The sequence below is a fragment of the Malania oleifera genome, chromosome 12 (genome assembly GCF_029873635.1).
Source record: "Malania oleifera isolate guangnan ecotype guangnan chromosome 12, ASM2987363v1, whole genome shotgun sequence".
NCBI classification, from domain to species: domain Eukaryota; kingdom Viridiplantae; phylum Streptophyta; class Magnoliopsida; order Santalales; family Ximeniaceae; genus Malania; species Malania oleifera.
This window is the reverse complement of record NC_080428.1, coordinates 306,977-324,518: the sequence shown is the minus strand read 5'-3', so window position 1 is coordinate 324,518 and position 17,542 is coordinate 306,977. Positions and strand designations below refer to the sequence as shown.

At 37.2% G+C, this 17,542-nt stretch overlaps 1 protein-coding gene across 1 annotated transcript in view; it reads left to right on the top strand.

Moving 5' to 3' along the window:
• Positions 1-17,542, top strand: part of LOC131144915 (solanesyl diphosphate synthase 1, chloroplastic-like) — a 35,473-nt gene that overhangs the window by 11,389 nt on the left and 6,542 nt on the right. The window contains exons 3-4 of the mRNA XM_058093870.1: positions 4,153-4,280; positions 4,378-4,481. Of these exons, the coding sequence (XP_057949853.1) occupies positions 4,153-4,280; positions 4,378-4,481 (232 nt within the window). The remainder of the gene's footprint in view (positions 1-4,152; positions 4,281-4,377; positions 4,482-17,542) is intronic.

Below are 17,542 nucleotides of genomic sequence, written 5' to 3'. Positions count from 1 at the left end.
TTTCTCATTAGGACTTTCCTAGACTAACTATAAAACACCAACTCCTTGGATCCACATTGCTAGGAAGGGACCTTCTTATTTGTTTTGATCCACTCCATAAGCTTCCAAAGCTCAGGTGGGTAAAAAAGGGTCTAAACTTTGTACAATGGATTCTCCCATGGTCCTAGGTTCCATCCCTGTACTTGTCTCAGCTGTACGAGTCCATAGAAACTTAGATTCCAATCCTTGTGTCGAAAGTCATTCTAAGTTTAATAATAAGTTTCATAATTCCTTTTGGCTAAGCCCTGATTTCCTTGTCAGGCTACCTTTCAAGGAGCGCAAGGGAATTGGTTGAAGGAACACAAAAGAAGATGGAAGGAGTTCACGACATAGGTATTCTGACCCAAACCTTGATTGTTAAGAAAGTAATTAACAAAAAATTATTAAAGAACCATTTACTTAGTGTAAGGATTCCCAAATGAATTGGGATTTCTACTGAATGTGTTTGGATTCCCAAATCAATTTAGGATTTCTATTTAATGTTATGATTACCAAATTAGTTAGGATTTCTATTAATGTGATCTCGATTTAATGTTAGGGTTCTCAAATCAATTGGGATTTCTATTTAATGTATTAGGATTTAATTCAATTAGGATTGAATCGAATAAGGACTTGGATTGGGATTTTTAACATTCCTAATAGGTGTAGGGCTCTCTACCCCATGGTTTTAAATTGCGGTAGTGGGTAGCGTAACGTAACGGTAACGGGTGTGAATCGGGAAGCAGGAGTAGCGGATATTACATAACGGGAAGCGGGTGTATCGGCTGTGAATTTTTTTCAAGCACACACAACCTTGTGCATATTAGCATACTTGCATGTTTTAAGCTTTTAACCCTTCTTAGAAAGAGTTTTAGTATATTTTGGATCCTTTAGTTTGACTAAGTTATTTGGTAAGGGCAACAAGTTTACATTTATTTTAAACCACCATTGATAGAAAAATTATGTGTGTGCATATTTATACTTCTCATTGTTCTTATCTGTGATAAATTCTTATGTGTGTTAAATTAATTAATAAAACAAAATACATTATACAGTCCATTAATCTGTTAGACACATAAGACATACGAATAATGCAAATATAAAATAACTAGAAAAGAAGAAGGTTGAAGTTGAAAAATATAGAACATAAATATCAAATTACTAATATCATCAAAATAAAATATTTTCCTCACAAGTTAGCATTTTCAAATTGTTAATTAATGCCATCTCTTGTGAGTATTTAAAGAAATAGTAAGTTTTGTATCATCGTCATCCTCATTATAATCTTTTCCCCCTCTCGCCACATGGTATATTGAAAATTATTTATGAAAGAGGGAAAAAGTGAAAATAAAAAATAAAAAAAAATAATTTTTTTGGCGTAACAGTTTGTAACGGTTACGTAATGCCCGTAGCAGCCTTTACGTAACGGTCGCGGTCCGTAACAGCTGCTACAGCTATGATTTTTCTTCCCACCGATTTTGCGGTGTGTAACAGTATCGGTAACCCAAAAAACCGTTACGTAACGGTCATGGCCATTATTTAAAACCATGCTCTACCCTACTTATATGCAACTGTATGGGGCTTTACATTCAAGCAATAATAAATTCATAGCCTTTGTCTAATTTGGAGGCGGATTCCTTCGAAGTAATCTACCCTGTTTTCTCTTTCTATTTTCCATCCTTTCAATTTCCCCAATTTTCTTATGATAAAACCCTAAGGTCTTATTATTGTGATCAACCCTCTCTCTTTCTATTTACCATCCTTTAAATTTCTCCCATTTCTTGATCTTCACTTATTTTCAATGGCCTTTGAAAATTTGGCAGGGTCCCAAATGGGAGCTAGGCTAGAAGCTGAACTTAGCAGTGTGTCTAAGCCTCAATTTGACGAGATTTGGGCACCCCTCTCTGAGCTACTCGGTGCATCTTTCCATAAATAGAGAGAAGATGATGCCTCTATGTTAGCTAATTGCAGGGAGCAGCCATACGTGCATGAGGGAGGCTACCAAGGAGAGCATGATCATGGTCCTCATATCTTCGGAATTACTTTGGTAGGACGCTGATGGCCCTATTGGTTGCTTCTAGGGTTGATAAATACTTTTGCTTTCACCACACTCCAAAAAACATCTAAAGTTGAGATTGTTGCTATTAATCTAGATGGCGATGCTATTCAATGGTATGATTGGTTTGAAGCTCATTATGGAATGCTTTCATAGGGAGAATTTGTTTTTGGATTATTGGCCCGATTTGGGCCCACTGAATATGAGAATATTGATGGAGAGTTTGCCAATAGCATTATATTAAGAGTACCAAACATGATTTGAGCGGCTATCAAACAGAACTGAAGATTGGAATGAAGGCCAACTCGTTGGTACTTTTATTGAAGGTCTCCTATTTGACATTCGGTGCGAGGTCAAAGTGCATCGGCCACAAAATGTGACTGGTGCAATTTCCTTTGCATAGTTAGAAGAAGACAAGTTGGGCGAAGAGTGATGTCGCTCTAGCAAGACCATTCACAGGTAGAATGTTAGCATCACTATCGCACCACCTGCTCCTTGCAATTCCTCCTACCAAACGATTGGCTTAGGAGGAACTTAAAGAGCGAACAACAAAGGGTTTGTGCTGCCATTGTGATGAGAAGTGGCATAGGGGACACCATTGCAAAAAGGGATGATTGTTGATGATTGAGCCAGTGGAGGAGCCAGAAGAGATTGAGGATGACTCTGCTGATTCAGATGAGGAAGGAATGGAATCTGATGATAATGATGAATCTATCACTTCTTAAGTTCATGCTTTAGCTGGGTATACTAATCCTAAAACCATGAAAAATAATTTGCTTCCTAAAACACCAACCAGCCTCTATCTTAAGTAGCACTAATAATTTCATGGATACTAAAACTGCTAATGGCTAGCCTATCTAGTGGAACAATGCAAAAAGGGTATTCTTGGCTTGATGTACATTCTTGCCCAAACCCTAAATGGCTTAAGCTTTTTGGCCAAGTGTTAGATTAATATGGTATTACAACTCTTCTTTTCTTGAGGTCTTTTGATTCAAACCCAATCGCTCCTTTTTATTGTGTGTGTGTGTTTGTGTTTTGCTTTTCTCTGCACATACAACATGGCTACATGTACAGGGTTGTTAGATGGATATACACTCATTCTTTAATAGTCTAAGCTTTTCGCACCAAGTGGTAGCTTTACATGCACCAACAAATTATCTAATAAGCTTCATAGAACAATATTGAGACATAATAATATGAACATTTATTGAACTGAAATAGTGAAATAAACTAATTTGGTTCTTAACTGGATTCAAATCATGTTGAATACTAATTAATGTGCACATTGGATCTGTAGCAGTATCCTTCTCTTGCAGTATTTTCTTGTCCGTAAGCTCGACATAAAATCAAAAAAATAAAATAAAATCTATGTAATAGTTTTTATAATATTCGTCGTATGAAGGGGCGCTGTAGGTTATACATATATGCAACTGATTTTTGATTATTGGTGCAGGAAGACATGTAATTCATATTAAATAATTTCTTTGTATACAATTTAAATTATTGGACACAGAAAAATGGTCACTCTTCAACAATTTACAACGTGTCTTATTGATCCAAAGCAAGGGTTATTATTTTCCTTGTGAATTTTGATTCGACTTTGCAGTGATGATAACGTTCATGAGGATCTCATATTCCTTTTATTTTTGTTTTTGTTTCTTTTTCTCCTTTTTTTTTTTTGGTTTGGTGGGGGTGTTATGCCAACAAATCTTTTCATTTCAACATGAAGAAATCTCCAACAAAAAAAAAAGAAAAGAAAAAGAGACGACCGCATTCAACGCAATAAGTAACATGAACCAAAAGATCAAAGACACCTATTCCCAAACTAATGGATACACATTATTCACTGATGATACTGTGCAGTGGCTTTTCTCATGTTTCTGAACACTTGAGAAATAGTGATTTATTTTACAAGTGAAATAAATCGCTTAATGGTATTTACTTCTGTCAATTTTATTCTGCTTTCATCAGATTATGCTTCTTTATATAGCTATGATGCTTTTTCTTTATTCTCAAATGGCCACATTTTTGTAAACTTGAATTTTGTTCTACAATGTGTAACAGAAACTTTCTGCTAGGTTGTTGGTGCAGAAAACCCAGTTTTAGTGTCTGCAGCTGAGCAGATATTCGGTGCTGGTGGGAAAAGGATGAGGCCTGCTTTGGTCTTCCTAGTGTCTCGAGCCACGGCAGAAATAGTTGGTATGAAGTAAGTACTGTTTGATTTTTTTCATTTTGTTCTTGAAATATTTTGTATGTATTTGACAATTTTGATGGAAATTTCAATCACTAGTACTTTGATCCAGGGAACTTACTGCAGAACATCGACGTTTGGCAGAGATTATTGAGATGATTCATACCGCAAGCTTGATGCATGACGATGTGTTAGATGAGAGTGATATACGAAGAGGTAGGCCTTCAAATCATGGCATAAGACATTGTTTTGGTTATTTCTTGATGTTCCTTTTTGTTCTATCAAAACAATCAGGAGATCTGTTTGCCATCAAATCATTATCCCATATGTCATACTTGCTTTCTTTTTGTAGTTTTTTTGGTGCTTTAAAGTTAACAAATATGGTCATTGAAATCACTTTGGGTACATTGGATGCCTCTTGGGGTATGCGTACCTTTTTAGTGTATTGATACCAAAACTCATGCCAGTTGCCTGCTCATACAAATTATTTTAAGCGAAAATTTGTGAGGAAACATTTAGAGAAAAAATTATTGTTGAAAAATCAATGCATGTTTTTGGATAATTATTCAGGTAGTGTTTGGGAACATGGATTTGAGGCCTTGGATTTGGATTCATGTGAAAAGAAACTTAATACAAATATATACTATGTTTTCTCCAAATCTAAGGCCAGAATCCATGCTCCCAAACTCACTCATATTTTTCTTCCTGAGGTTATAAATTCATGTTAAATTTTTTGAGGAATTCTTCCACATGAAATGTAAGGAAAATCTTCAATTATGTCCCAAAGTTGTTAGATTATAAGTTTATAACATGCTCAAATTTTTTTGGACTCTATATTTTTAGTGAATATTGATCACAATTTTTCTTAAGGTCGGCAATTAATTTGTTCTTTCTTGTTTTGCCTAACTAATATATATGCTATCTTAAATACATTTGGTTATGTATGCAACAGTTCGATGACTCCTTTTATGATTTCTTATTCATTAATTCCTGAGCCTAGCTTCATTTGGAATATGGATAATGGTTAATTAGTCTCTGGATTTTAAATTCCATTAAAAAGCAAAAGAAACATGAATTCTATAACTCATTCATGTTAAACAATGTTGATATTAGAAGTTTGCAAAACTCAATGGGGTTTTCAAAACCACATAATGCATCACATGCAACACCTTTGAGAGATACGTGTAGAAGGGTTGTCTCACATGGAAAAGAAAGATGTGTTAAATGTCTGTCTTTGATACCATATATCTCATGACCCCATCTAGGACACCCCACTTGGATTCTATATGCAGCACTGCACACGCACATGCACACATGTACCTCATAGGGTGGTGCTTGTGCGTGCTATGCAGCGCTGGCAGTGGATTGTAGGGTTCAAGTGGTGGCTCATCTCTCTTTAGTGGTGCGCTTGGCACTTTCAATGTTTGGATTGTGCAAAGACCGGGCTAGACTTTAGCCTATCTTATTTTGGGGCACTATTTATAATTATTTATCTGCATCGTCTATTCTAGTATGGGTCATCAAGAATTTAAATGTGACAGTTCGTGTTTACAACTTGAACTTAAATTTAAATCCCATGATAAATGACTGTTGGTTTAAATTTGTAGACACAACAGTCAACGAAAATGTGCTCTTATTTCTGTTCAAGCATGTGCAAGCAATTAGAAAAAATACTTTCTTCTTAAGGTTGCGACTTCTCGGGGATGGCTTCTTCTTCCTCTAACCATCTCCTAACAAAGTCGATCCCCTTCCACCATAGTTATCTTTTCGCCCTTTACGTCTTTATCTAGCACTCTGCTATCATCCTCCTTTGTCGACATAAACCTTCTGCGATTGCCCTCCTTTGTCATCAAAAGCAGATCGAAACCTAGAAGCAATCGAAGAGGACTTTGCAGTGGTCGTAACCTATCCATGAATTTCTTTAAGGTTGCGACAATCATGTTTTGTGAATGTTCAAAAGCCAACGACCTGAAGCTCCATTTTCATCAATCGAAGGGGTCGCCTTTTGCAACCCTAATTTGTCTTTTTTACTTGACCGTATCAGAGATATTTGGCAAGTCCTCCTTGGCTGTTAGATTTGAATAGGAGAAGTGAATCTTCAACGACTTTAGCGATCTTGTCTTAGCGATTCTCACTTGATTAAGACTATTGTGAACTAGAATTGTCTGGGTCGATTCCTTGCTAGTGTTCCCTTCTGCGACTGATTTCGGTTGCTTCCCAGCAGGGTCACCTTCTTCGATCTTGGTCTTGTCTTTGATAGTGTTTTCTTGGATTTCTTCAGCATCAAAAATGGTCCTCTAACCCCACCAGATTTCTCGCTAATCATCAGTAGGGCCTTGCGAGCTTCCTATATTCACTTTGGGAGGCTCTCAAAATTCTTGCTTCGGGTTGGTTGGGTGTTTTTGGGTTATTTGTTGTACCTGATGCTTGGGTAATTGAATGGGTGTTTGTGCTCTCTCAACTAGTGGAACAATGTCTTTACTTCTGGTTGCCTAATCGCACTTGGGTATGTGGCAAGGGGGAAGGAGATAGTTGAGCATGCTACTGTGAAGATTGAGAAAAAATTTTTGAATGTTAATCATTTGGATAGTTCAGAAGGGGAACCTAGGTTTAATGGTAAAGTTGTTGTTGTGTGACTTGGAGGTCATGGGTTTGATGTGTAGAAATAGCCTCGTGGAAAAATGCAAGGTAAGACTACATGCTATAGACCCATCATGGTCCGCCCTTTCCCTAGACCACGCATATGCGGGAGCTTTGTGCACCAGGCTGCGCTTTTTAATCATTTGGACAGTTCAACTTATAGGCTATTTGAATTTGTAGGGAGATTCTTTGCTTATATCTTATTGAAAAGGAGTTCTTGTGGATCTTGAGATCCCTGGGGTGATGTGTTGGGGTCCATTAAAAGGAGCAAATGGGTGAGTGGGGGATGCTCTTTTTCATAAAGAGGGAGTTAGGATTCATATAGAATTGAGGAGTAGCGAGAGGGGTAGGTTTATTTGTATTGAGAAGTGGCATCCTAGAGGTCGAAGACAGGCACTCCGTATCCCAGAAGGAAATCAAAGCTAGGGATGGCACAAATTTTTAGAAGCCTTGATGGGGTTGTCTATTGACTTCGAGGAAAATTGCATTATAAGATGTGCTGATTGTGGCTCCAAGAACATAGTTCTTCGCAAGCAGACTTCGGAGAAACATAATGTATTTTAAAGATTTTTGGATAATAGATAATTCTCCGAAGTGGTCAAAGAGCGTCCGATAAAGGGGATAAAAATTGGTCAATTTGGGAGTAATTTCTTCTCTAATGATGGTAGAGGGAATTACAAATGTGGGCTTTTCAATAACAGGTCGAGAAGGGTTGTTTGAAGATGGGTTGAAAAAGGGTAAAAATAATGCGGTGTCACAACCTAGTGGTCAAATGAAGTTGGGGGGAGAGTTAGAAAGGAAGGACAGACAAAGTTCTCTAAGAAATTTGAAAGGAGAGGTATTAAAAACACAGTGCTTGGAAGACTTGAAGGGGATGGAGGAGACTATGAGGATTGCACCGCTCGACATCGAGCCATAACTATCTTTCGATTTAGCTGGTGGGACAACAGAAAGGGAGCTGGAGTTTCTCAAGTGGGGGTGGGGGGGTAAAGGAGGTATCCGATATGGAATATGACTTGCGTAGCTTTTGTGAATTTGAGAAGGAATTGTTGGCGAATCAATTGAGAGTTGATTTAGCCTTGTATGAAGAGGAAGCCTTGGCTCAATTAACAGAGGAAAGTTCAAAAGGAGAGGGAATGGAAGTTTTAGGACAAGGTGATGAACTTACACAAAGTACAAGTTGTATGGGGAAGAATGTATTCAATTGTTTACCGAAACTGCGCAAGGGGGAAACTAATGATATTTAGAACAATTTAAACTAGATGAAATAATTAGATAAAGGGTCTTCTGTCCGTGAGCCTAATTTTGATATGGTGGACTTTGTTTATATTCCCTCAGATAGAAAAGAGGGGGAGGGTTTCTATGGTTGGTTGAAATCGTCCAAATCTGGAAAAAAGTTTTCTTCTCCTTCCTGTTCATTCGTTATTGCTTTTGACACTTTATGCCACAAGGAGGGTTCTTCCGGGGTTAGTGCTTTTGTTATTGGCCTAGGGGATAGTGGGAGAGACATTCCTGATCCAAATAAACTCCTCGAGGATCTGGGCTTGAAATTAGTTAGTCCAATAGGGATTGAGATGAAATTGCCTATAAGTCCTAAAACTTAAAAAAAAAAAAAGGTGCAGAAAGAACTTAAGTATGTGGGATACTCACTCTATTGTTAAAGTGGATAATCTAGTAGGTTTCTTCTCTTTTTATGTTTTCGTAGATGTGAGAGGCCAAGGTCAATGATGGGTTTCATCGGTGTATGGTCCGCCTAGACCAACCCATAGGAGCTCTTTTTGGGATGTGCTTGGTTATGTCAATGGCATTTGTGCCCCTATTTGGATTGTGGGAGGTGATTTTGATGTAGTGAGGTTTCCTCGAGAGAAGAAAGGAGGTGATAGAGTTACTGCTACTATGTTGAGCTTTGATTCTTTTATTAGGGAGTGTGGTTTAAGAGACCTTCCTCTTGATAATGCTAATTATGCATGTTTGGTGGGTGGGGCTAGAGTAGTGGCAAATAAGCTTGATAGATTCCTTTTTTGTATGAAGTGGGAGGACGAGTTCCCTAATCTATCTCAATTGATTTTACCTAGGCCCACTTTTAACGACTTTCCCATCTTGTTGTAATTGAGAAAGGTTCCTTGGGGACCTACTCCTTTTAGGTTTGAACATATATGGTTGGATCATAGTTCCTTTCAGCCCTTAGTCAAGAATTCTTAGAATGAAGATGTGGAGAAGGGTCGGGAAGGTTTTTGATCCATGAAAAAACTTAAAAGATTAAACGAGAAGTTGAAATATTGGAATAGAGAGGTATTTGGGGACTTCAGGTTTAGAAAGGCGAATATCTTAGGAGAGTTGGTCAAGTTAGATAGGAAGAAGGAAGAATACTTTATTGGGGGAGGAAGAGATTAGAAGAGTATCTTTGAAGAATGAACTAGAAGAGGTGATTTTCAAGGAAATGAGAAGTTGGAGGCAAAATACGAAGTTTAAATAGATGGGAGATGGTGATTGCAAATCTAGATTTTTTCATAGGATAGTGACAGGGAAAATGAGGAAGAATTTGATCAGAGAGTTGGAAGTGGATAGGGGGGTTATTATAACCGATCAGAGTCAAATTGTTGTTGAAATCACTAAGGTCTGTTCTAATTTGTGTTGTGACGAGGATGTTAGTAGACCTATGATTGAAGGATTAGAGTGAGACCCTTTATCTGGTGAGGAGGTGGGTTGGTTGGAAAGACCTTTTGAGGAAGAGGGAGTGAGAGCCACGATTTTTGGGATGGAGAGGGGTACAACTCCAGGATCGGACGACTTTTTTTCAAGATTGTTGGAAGGTGGTTAAGGATGGTTTTTTGAAGGTCTTTAATGAATTTTATGGGAACGGGATTTTAAGTAAGAGTATCAAATCCACTTTCATAACTCTCATGCCGAAGAAGAAAAAAGCTATTAAGATTTCGAACTATAGACCTATTAGCTTAGTTTCTAGTGTTTATAAAAATCATTACTAAAGTTTGAGCTAATAGGCTGACTAAGGTACTTGATAGGACTATTTCTAAGGCCTAGAGTGCTTTTTGGGGGTGGGGGATAGGCAAATTGTGGACGCCATTTTGGTTGCAAATGAGGTTTTGGAGGATATTCAAAGATGGAAGAAGAAAATTATCATCTTTAAATTGGATTTTGAGAAAGCTTATGATAGAGTGAATTGGAAGTTCCTAGATAAGATCTTTGTGAGGAAGGGTTTTGGAGAGGCAGCATTGGATTAGAGGCTGTTTGCTTAATGTGAGCTTCTTGGTATTAGTAAATAGTGACTCTACTTCTTGGTTTAAGGCTATGACTGGGATTAGGCAAGGAGACCCTCTTTCCCTGTTTTTATTTGTTTTAGTGGCGGATTCTTTGAGTAGGATGGTGGATAGGGTAGTTAATAGAGGTTTAGTGAAAGGCTTGGAAGTGGGGAGAGAGAGGGTCAAGATTTCACACCTTTAGTTTGCCAATGATACTATCTTTTTTCTAGAGGATCATAAACCATCCTTGAAGACTATTTTGGCTCTCCTTCATGTTTTTGAAAAGGTTTCTGGGTGAATTGGTATTGCGACTATCAATGTGGATTTTGAGAATGTTAGGGAGCTTTCTATGGAGGTGTCTGGGGGTTCCTTTTGGGGGTAACCCTAGATATGCTAGTTTTTGGGATCCTGTCGTGGAAAGGGTTTCTAAGAGATTGATTGAGTGGAAAGGTGCCCTTTTTTCTCTTGGTGGTAGAGTTACTCTTATCTAGGCCTGTCTTTCTAGTATCCCTTTATATGGTCTCTCCATTTTTAAAATTCCGGTGGGGATTGCTAATAAGATTGAGAAGATTATGAGGGATTATTTTTGGTCGGGGGTAGTAGGCATCATCTAGTTAGTTGGGGAGTCGTGGATAGGTCTAAACAGGAGGGTGGTTTGGGTATTGGAAATATGGTGTCTAAAAACACAGCCCTTTTGGCTAAACGGTTTTGGCGGTTTCCTCTAGAGAATTCCTTTCTGTGGCATTTGGTTGTTAAAAATAGGTATGGGTTAGATGAGCATGGGTGGGATGCTAATTTGAGATTTAGATGTTCTTTGAAGAGTCCGTCAACAGCTATCTCTTAGAGTTATTCCCTCTTCATTCCCTATATTAAATTCCTGGTGTGTAGAGGTGGTAATATCCTCCTCTTTTCCACGCCTTTTTCACCTAAGCTTAGGGTACGATGAGTCCAATTCTTCTTTTGTTGTTGATTCAGGTGGTCCTTTGCCTTCTAGGGATTTCTACATCCACAGATCATTAAATGATGAGGAGATGGGAGAGTTATCCTCTATGATAGTCTTGTTGAATAACTGTTGTTTTTCTTTAGAAGAGGATAGGCGGTCTTGGTCTCTAGATCCTTCGGGGGTTTATTCGTGTAAATCTTTTTGTGATTTTTTGAATAGGTTGAATTTTTTTTTCTGCTCTTTAGTTCCATTTGGAAGGCCAAGGTCCCCTTTAAAATTAAGGCTTTTCTCTAGTTGGTTGCTCTTGATAGAATTAATACCAATAACTTGCTGCAGGTTAGGAGACGTTTGAGGGCTATATCTCCAGACATATGTGTTAACTGCTTTAATGGATCAGAATCATCATCACATCTGTTCATTCATTGTGACTATGCTTGGACCGTTTGGAATAAGCTGTTTGGTATTTTAGGCGAATGCTGGGTGAGTTCTAAGACAGTGGAGGATTTTTTGGCAGTGACTTTTTCTGGATTTGGTAGGAAAAAGGAAAGGGCAGCTCTTTGGAAATGTGCTTTTTTCTCCGTTTTTTGGGGATTGTGGATGGAGTGTAATGTGGGCATTTTTCTAGGGAGGAAGTTGGCTCAGGTGCTGGTTTGGGAAAAAGAAACATTATTTTACTTCTCTTTGGTTTGTGGGACAAGGTATTTTGAAGGGGGTGAGCTTTTTTGATATTCAACGTCATTGGTGTTATGTGTTGGAGTGCTACTTAGTCATGGTTTTTTCTCTAGTTGTTCTTTAGTCTGTTTGTTGTTCCTTTTTTTTTGTTTTTTTTGGATTTTCCGGACTTTGTTAAGGAGATGTCTTACTCTCCTAGATGTATTTTCTTATTCTGTTAATGAATTTTTCTGTTATTTAAAAAAAAAAACTTTAAATTAGAAAAAGTACAAGCAGATGCATAAACCTTTGTTGAGCATTTTCTACTCCTCCAAATTAGAGAATCCATCAAGTGTTGCCTACTATAGTAAATAGGATAGAATTTAATGCATGTGGGTTAGAACTTAGCGGTTGATAATGGAGAGGAGTAAGCAAAAAAATGTAGATGATTCATCCTGTTAATTAAAGTTATAATTTTTTTTCCATGTTTGATTTGCTTAAAATTGGTTTTTAAAACATTTTTAAAATTTTATAGAACTGTTGTTGTCTCCCCTAAATTTGTTGTCTGTCACATACCTGCATGTGACTCCTAGAGAGACAGGGTTCTCTTTTACTGGATCTGAAATTTGCAAATGAATTTTACAAATACACACACACACACACACCCACATTGTTTGGTTCATTGTAAATAACTAAATATTAAACTAAACATCATAATAGACCCTCATCTGATGCCTAAAGAGACCCTTGAGCAGATAAACGTCAATCTGAAGTAGTTTTAGCTAATGCTTTGCACTTTTGCTCTTCTAGGTTCAGAGTCATGTTCTAATTAATAACTTCTGCAGCTTTTTAAAGTGTTTTTAAGACTGGAAATAATCCTATGAATGGTTATACTTTATGTATTATGAAGCATAATCCACTGTTTTTTTGTTGCCAATAATTATTGCAATTGTTAAGGCCTGATATACATTGTTGGCTTACAATGTGGTCACTCAACATGGTAGTAGAACTACAGTTACCAAGAGTTCATGGGTCAATTCTTGTTGCCTCATTTATTACTTGTTTGTTGGAAACTTATCCAATTATCGATGTTAATCATTGTTTCTTTGCCTCTCTCCGTGCAATAGGGTTGTGTGTACTGGGTTGTGTTAAGGTTTGAAATACCTCAACCTGACTGCCCAAGGTTTTAGATCTAGTGATGACTAAACATAATTTTTATATTGCTAGTCTTTTTTTGGTCTTTGACATTTTCTCTCTTCTAATCCTCCACTTAAATTGAAATGTTGCACTTCTTACTAAATATGTCAGGCTCATGATGATGTCCATTCCAGGTAAGGGACTATGAAAGTTAAACTTCTAGATGATCATAATTTTTCTAGCTCAGTGAAGGGCGAAAGAAAGGCATTAAAAAAAGACAAATAAAAGCACAATCCAATAGCTATTGAAAATAGGTTAAATCCTATTTTATCAGATGTCTCCAGAGGCAAGTTAAAGCCTATTAAGCCATGTCATCAGGGATGATCATTTACAAACCACACACCCTTTGTAGTTTGATAGAGTTTCATTTTTACTGCACACTAAGCGAAAAAGAAAAAAACATAAGAAAAAGAACGAAATGAAAACTTGTCCAAAATGCATTGAAGGCAGATGTGGGGATATTTACCAGTTTCTTGAACCTGACTCTTCATTTTTTTTTAACCTCAAACTTTCATCAAAATTCTCTTCATCCTTATAGCCATCTCAGTTTCTTAAAACTATGTTTTGGAATGTTCGTGCTGATTTGTGGTTTGCTAGTGTTTTAGCATTTTGAGGCAGTCCTTGAATTAATGGTAAGGTTGCTCCTTTGGGACCAGTTGGTTTGAGTCCAAGGAAACAGCTTTGTAGGGGTAAGGCTGTGTACAATGTGACAACCCTCCCACTACCCTTGCAAAGCAGGGAGCCTTGTGGCCCGAGGTTGCCCTTATAGCCACCCCACTCTTTGTAAATTCCAAAAGTTCTGATTGTAACCTTAATTTGCTAAATAGTGCATTTCTAGTAAAAAAAATATAATTCCTATAGTTATTGAAGAATTTCTTTCGTTCTTGGAAAAGTTCTCCTGTTTATGATATTATTACCCAAAGTTTTTTGGTATGTTGCCCAAGGATAACTAAACAACTTGCAACAGGGATGACACAGTTTGCGTGCCTTAATGTTGGCAAGGCCGAAGATGGATTTCCTAACCATTAACTAAAAGCAAATGATTGCTGGAATTTATTGTTCTAGTTTTTTTTTTTTTTTTTTTTTTTTTAATAATTTTGGAAGTAACTTTCAATAGGTTAGAGCTTACGGAAAACTCTCATTGTGGCCCCTGGCAGATTTTGTCAGCTCAGTTTCTCATGCAACTCAGATGCCTCCCATCAACCATGATTGCATGGTCTGTTGCCTATGCTGCAAAGAGGTTCCTCTGAAAATCTCTAATGCGTGCATCAGCTGATGATCTACTGCAATTTGGAGGACTTCAAAAGCTGCAGCTACATTTAATTAGATTACATTTTCTGCCTGGAGGATCAGACTGTACAGCTAGTATCTCTATTACAGCCCTCAGAACAGGCAATTGGTGCTGCTTGAAAACTCCTCAACATGGCATGGTGTCAGCTCTGGAACTGCAGCCACCCTATTCTCTGGTTCTGTGCACTTATTTTATTTTGTTTTTTTAGCCGAAAAAACGAGGTACAATATAGAATCAAGGGAATTGCAGAAGAATTTTCTGCATGGGTGTTAAAGAAATCCAGTAGGAAAGCATCCTATCATATACTGCCAGATAATGAATTGGATTTGGTAACAATTCCATGACTTTCGGTTGCAGAAATCTGAATATCCTTGGGTCAAACCGATCAGAACTCCAGGAGGGTCCCTAATCACATGGTTTGTGACTGACAACTTGGGACAAATGATTGTAATTTAAAAATTATTCTACATGGGGGCAGATCTTCGATGAGAATTCCAGATGGAAAGGAGAGATTGGATTGGTAGTCTCTCTGCAAAGTATTGAATGATTTCGTAAAAAATACTGATAAACCAAACAATCAATAGATGAAACTGCGATTAATGTGTAAGATTTAAGGATGAACTGATTTGGTGACAACAGAAAAGCCTGCTTGGCTGTTAACATTGGCTATAGAGCCTTGCTTGGCCATTGCAATAAGGCTATCTTACAGTACCCATTAATTTTAGTGCACTGTTTACCAAAAAAAATCATATTGTTTTATAGTTTGCAATACTTTAATGGGTAACAAAATGTAGTAATGCAATTGAAATTAAGAATCAATTAATTAGAGACATTAAATTACTAAAAATGAGTCGATACTCAATATACACACATGAGTTTGAAAAATGATTGATATCAATAGTTGAATACATGAAGACAATATTACAAATTTACAACATAGAACATGTCACCTAAAAAAAGAATGATGCTAGGGTCTTCAGAATCTGCATCCCTATTTTTGCTTATTTTATTACTGTTGGAAAGTTTCAAAATTAATCTAGTCAACTCTCCTTAATTATAGGAGAAATTTCTGTAATTATGTAAATCTACTCTCCTTGATTATAGGAGAAATTTCTGTAATTATGTGAATAATCTTAGGAGATGTTCTAGGATATATTCTTAGGAGATATTCTAGGAGATTTGTTAGCAGTTGTCATTCCTTCCTTTTTTCTATTCTTTCCTTTATTATTCTTTCCTTTTAGATTATCCTTGTAGTATATAAGACATCTAGATTGTACCTAATTTTACAATAATAAGAAATACTATTTCAATTCTTCTCCACTTCTAGATGGTATCAAAGCCTGGTTTTCTTTTACTTTTGGCAGTCATAGCCTCTAAAACCTAGGCCTCACTGCCTTGACTCTGTTCAGCCTCCATTATGTCTAAAATTTCCGAAACTTCCACCCTGGCCAGACCTAAACCTGTGGTTAACACCAAAACTGAAACCAAGATAGCCCATACCGAACCCCATTCAGTCCAAATCACAAATATCCGTCTCTATGAAGCCAACTTCTTGAGATGATCTTAGTCAGTTCGAATGTATATCTGCGGGAGAGGTAAGATTGGGTACCTTACTGGTGAAACCAAGGCCCCTGACAGAGCAGACCCATCATGTGCTATATGGGATGCTGAAAATTCCATGATTATGGCTTGGCTTGTGAATGCAATGGATGAAGATATTAGTGCTAATTATATATGCTATCCTACTGCAAAAGAACTCTAGGATAATGTTAGTCAGATGTATCTTGACCTTGGAAATTATTCCCAGATTTATGAATTGCAGCAAAAAATTGGCAAGACCCAACAAGGGGAAGATAGTGTTACTAAGTATTTCAATGTCCTTAAGGGATTGTGGCAGTACTTGGATCTATTCAATGATTATGAATGGAAGAGCCCTGATGATTGCAACTACAACAAAAAGATGGTGGAAAATGCAAGAATTTTTAAATTCTTGGTTGGACTCAATGATGAGCTTGAAGAGGTCAGGGGGAGGATTCTTGGTAGACAACCTTTGCCTCCAATCGGAGAGGTATTTTCTGAAGTGAGACATGAAAAAAGGGGCTAATGGAATAGTTGAGAACTCGGCTTTGGTTGCTGCTAATCCTACTGTTTTGGCTGGTGCTAATGCCTCTGTACAATGGTCATATCCCAATCAAAAATCTCGAGTATGGTGTGTCTATTGTAATAAGTCATGCCATACCCGAGAAACCTGCTGGAAACTACATGGAAAACCGGAAAATTGGAAGAGCAGCAAACCTGGACTTGGAAACAACCAAGTCATTCCTAAAGCAAATGAAGCCTAGACCAATATTCTAAGTTCAGAGCAGATGGATTAGCTTCTTCAACTGCTAAAATCCATCTGATGTCCGGTACTTCTATTGGTTCCTTGGCCCAAACAGGTAATTTGTTGAGTGCCTATTCCAACTCTTTAGCCTTTGCACCATGGATTATTGATTCAGGTGCATTTGACCATATGACTAGTATATCTCAATTGTTTCAATCTTATTATCCTTGTCTGGGTAATAAAAAGGTTAGGATTGCAGATGGGAGTCTTTCATCCATTGCAGGAGCAGGTTCAATTAGAATTTATGAGAAAATAGAATTAAAATTTGTCCTTCACTTCTTTGGCATGCCTAAAAAAATCCTTTCCTGATAATAATTTCTGATTTGCCTTTAAAAGTATTTGAATGCACTATTTTTGTTCATATATCAGCTCACCTTAGATCTAAACTGGATCCTGGGGCTGAAACATGTGTGTTTCTTGGATATGCTCCCAATAAGAGAGGGTATAAATGTTTGAATCCAAAAACAAAAAATATTCACATCAGTATGGATGTCGTTTTTGTTGAAAATCAGTCTTACTTTAACCAAACTTATCTTCAGGGGGGAAAGAGAGTAGTGAAGATTTGTTTTGGCAAACTTCTATACCAATGCCTAATGTTTTCCTTGACGTTGACATCCCTATACAAAACATTCAAGGAACTGAAATTTGAAATAGTTAAACAAATAGAAATCCCAATCTGCCTATACAAAGCATAAAGGAATCACAAACATGGGGATAATTTTTATAGAATAATCCCTATTCTGAGCTTCGTGTTTATACTAAAGACAGGTATTGTTCTAATACTAAGGATCATCCCACAATTTCAGAGTAGAATCAACCATCACCTCCAAAAATTGGTCATTTGGAAATCCCAGGTAATCCTTCTACTACACTTCTAGTTGATCAATCTATTGACCTTGATGTACCTATAGC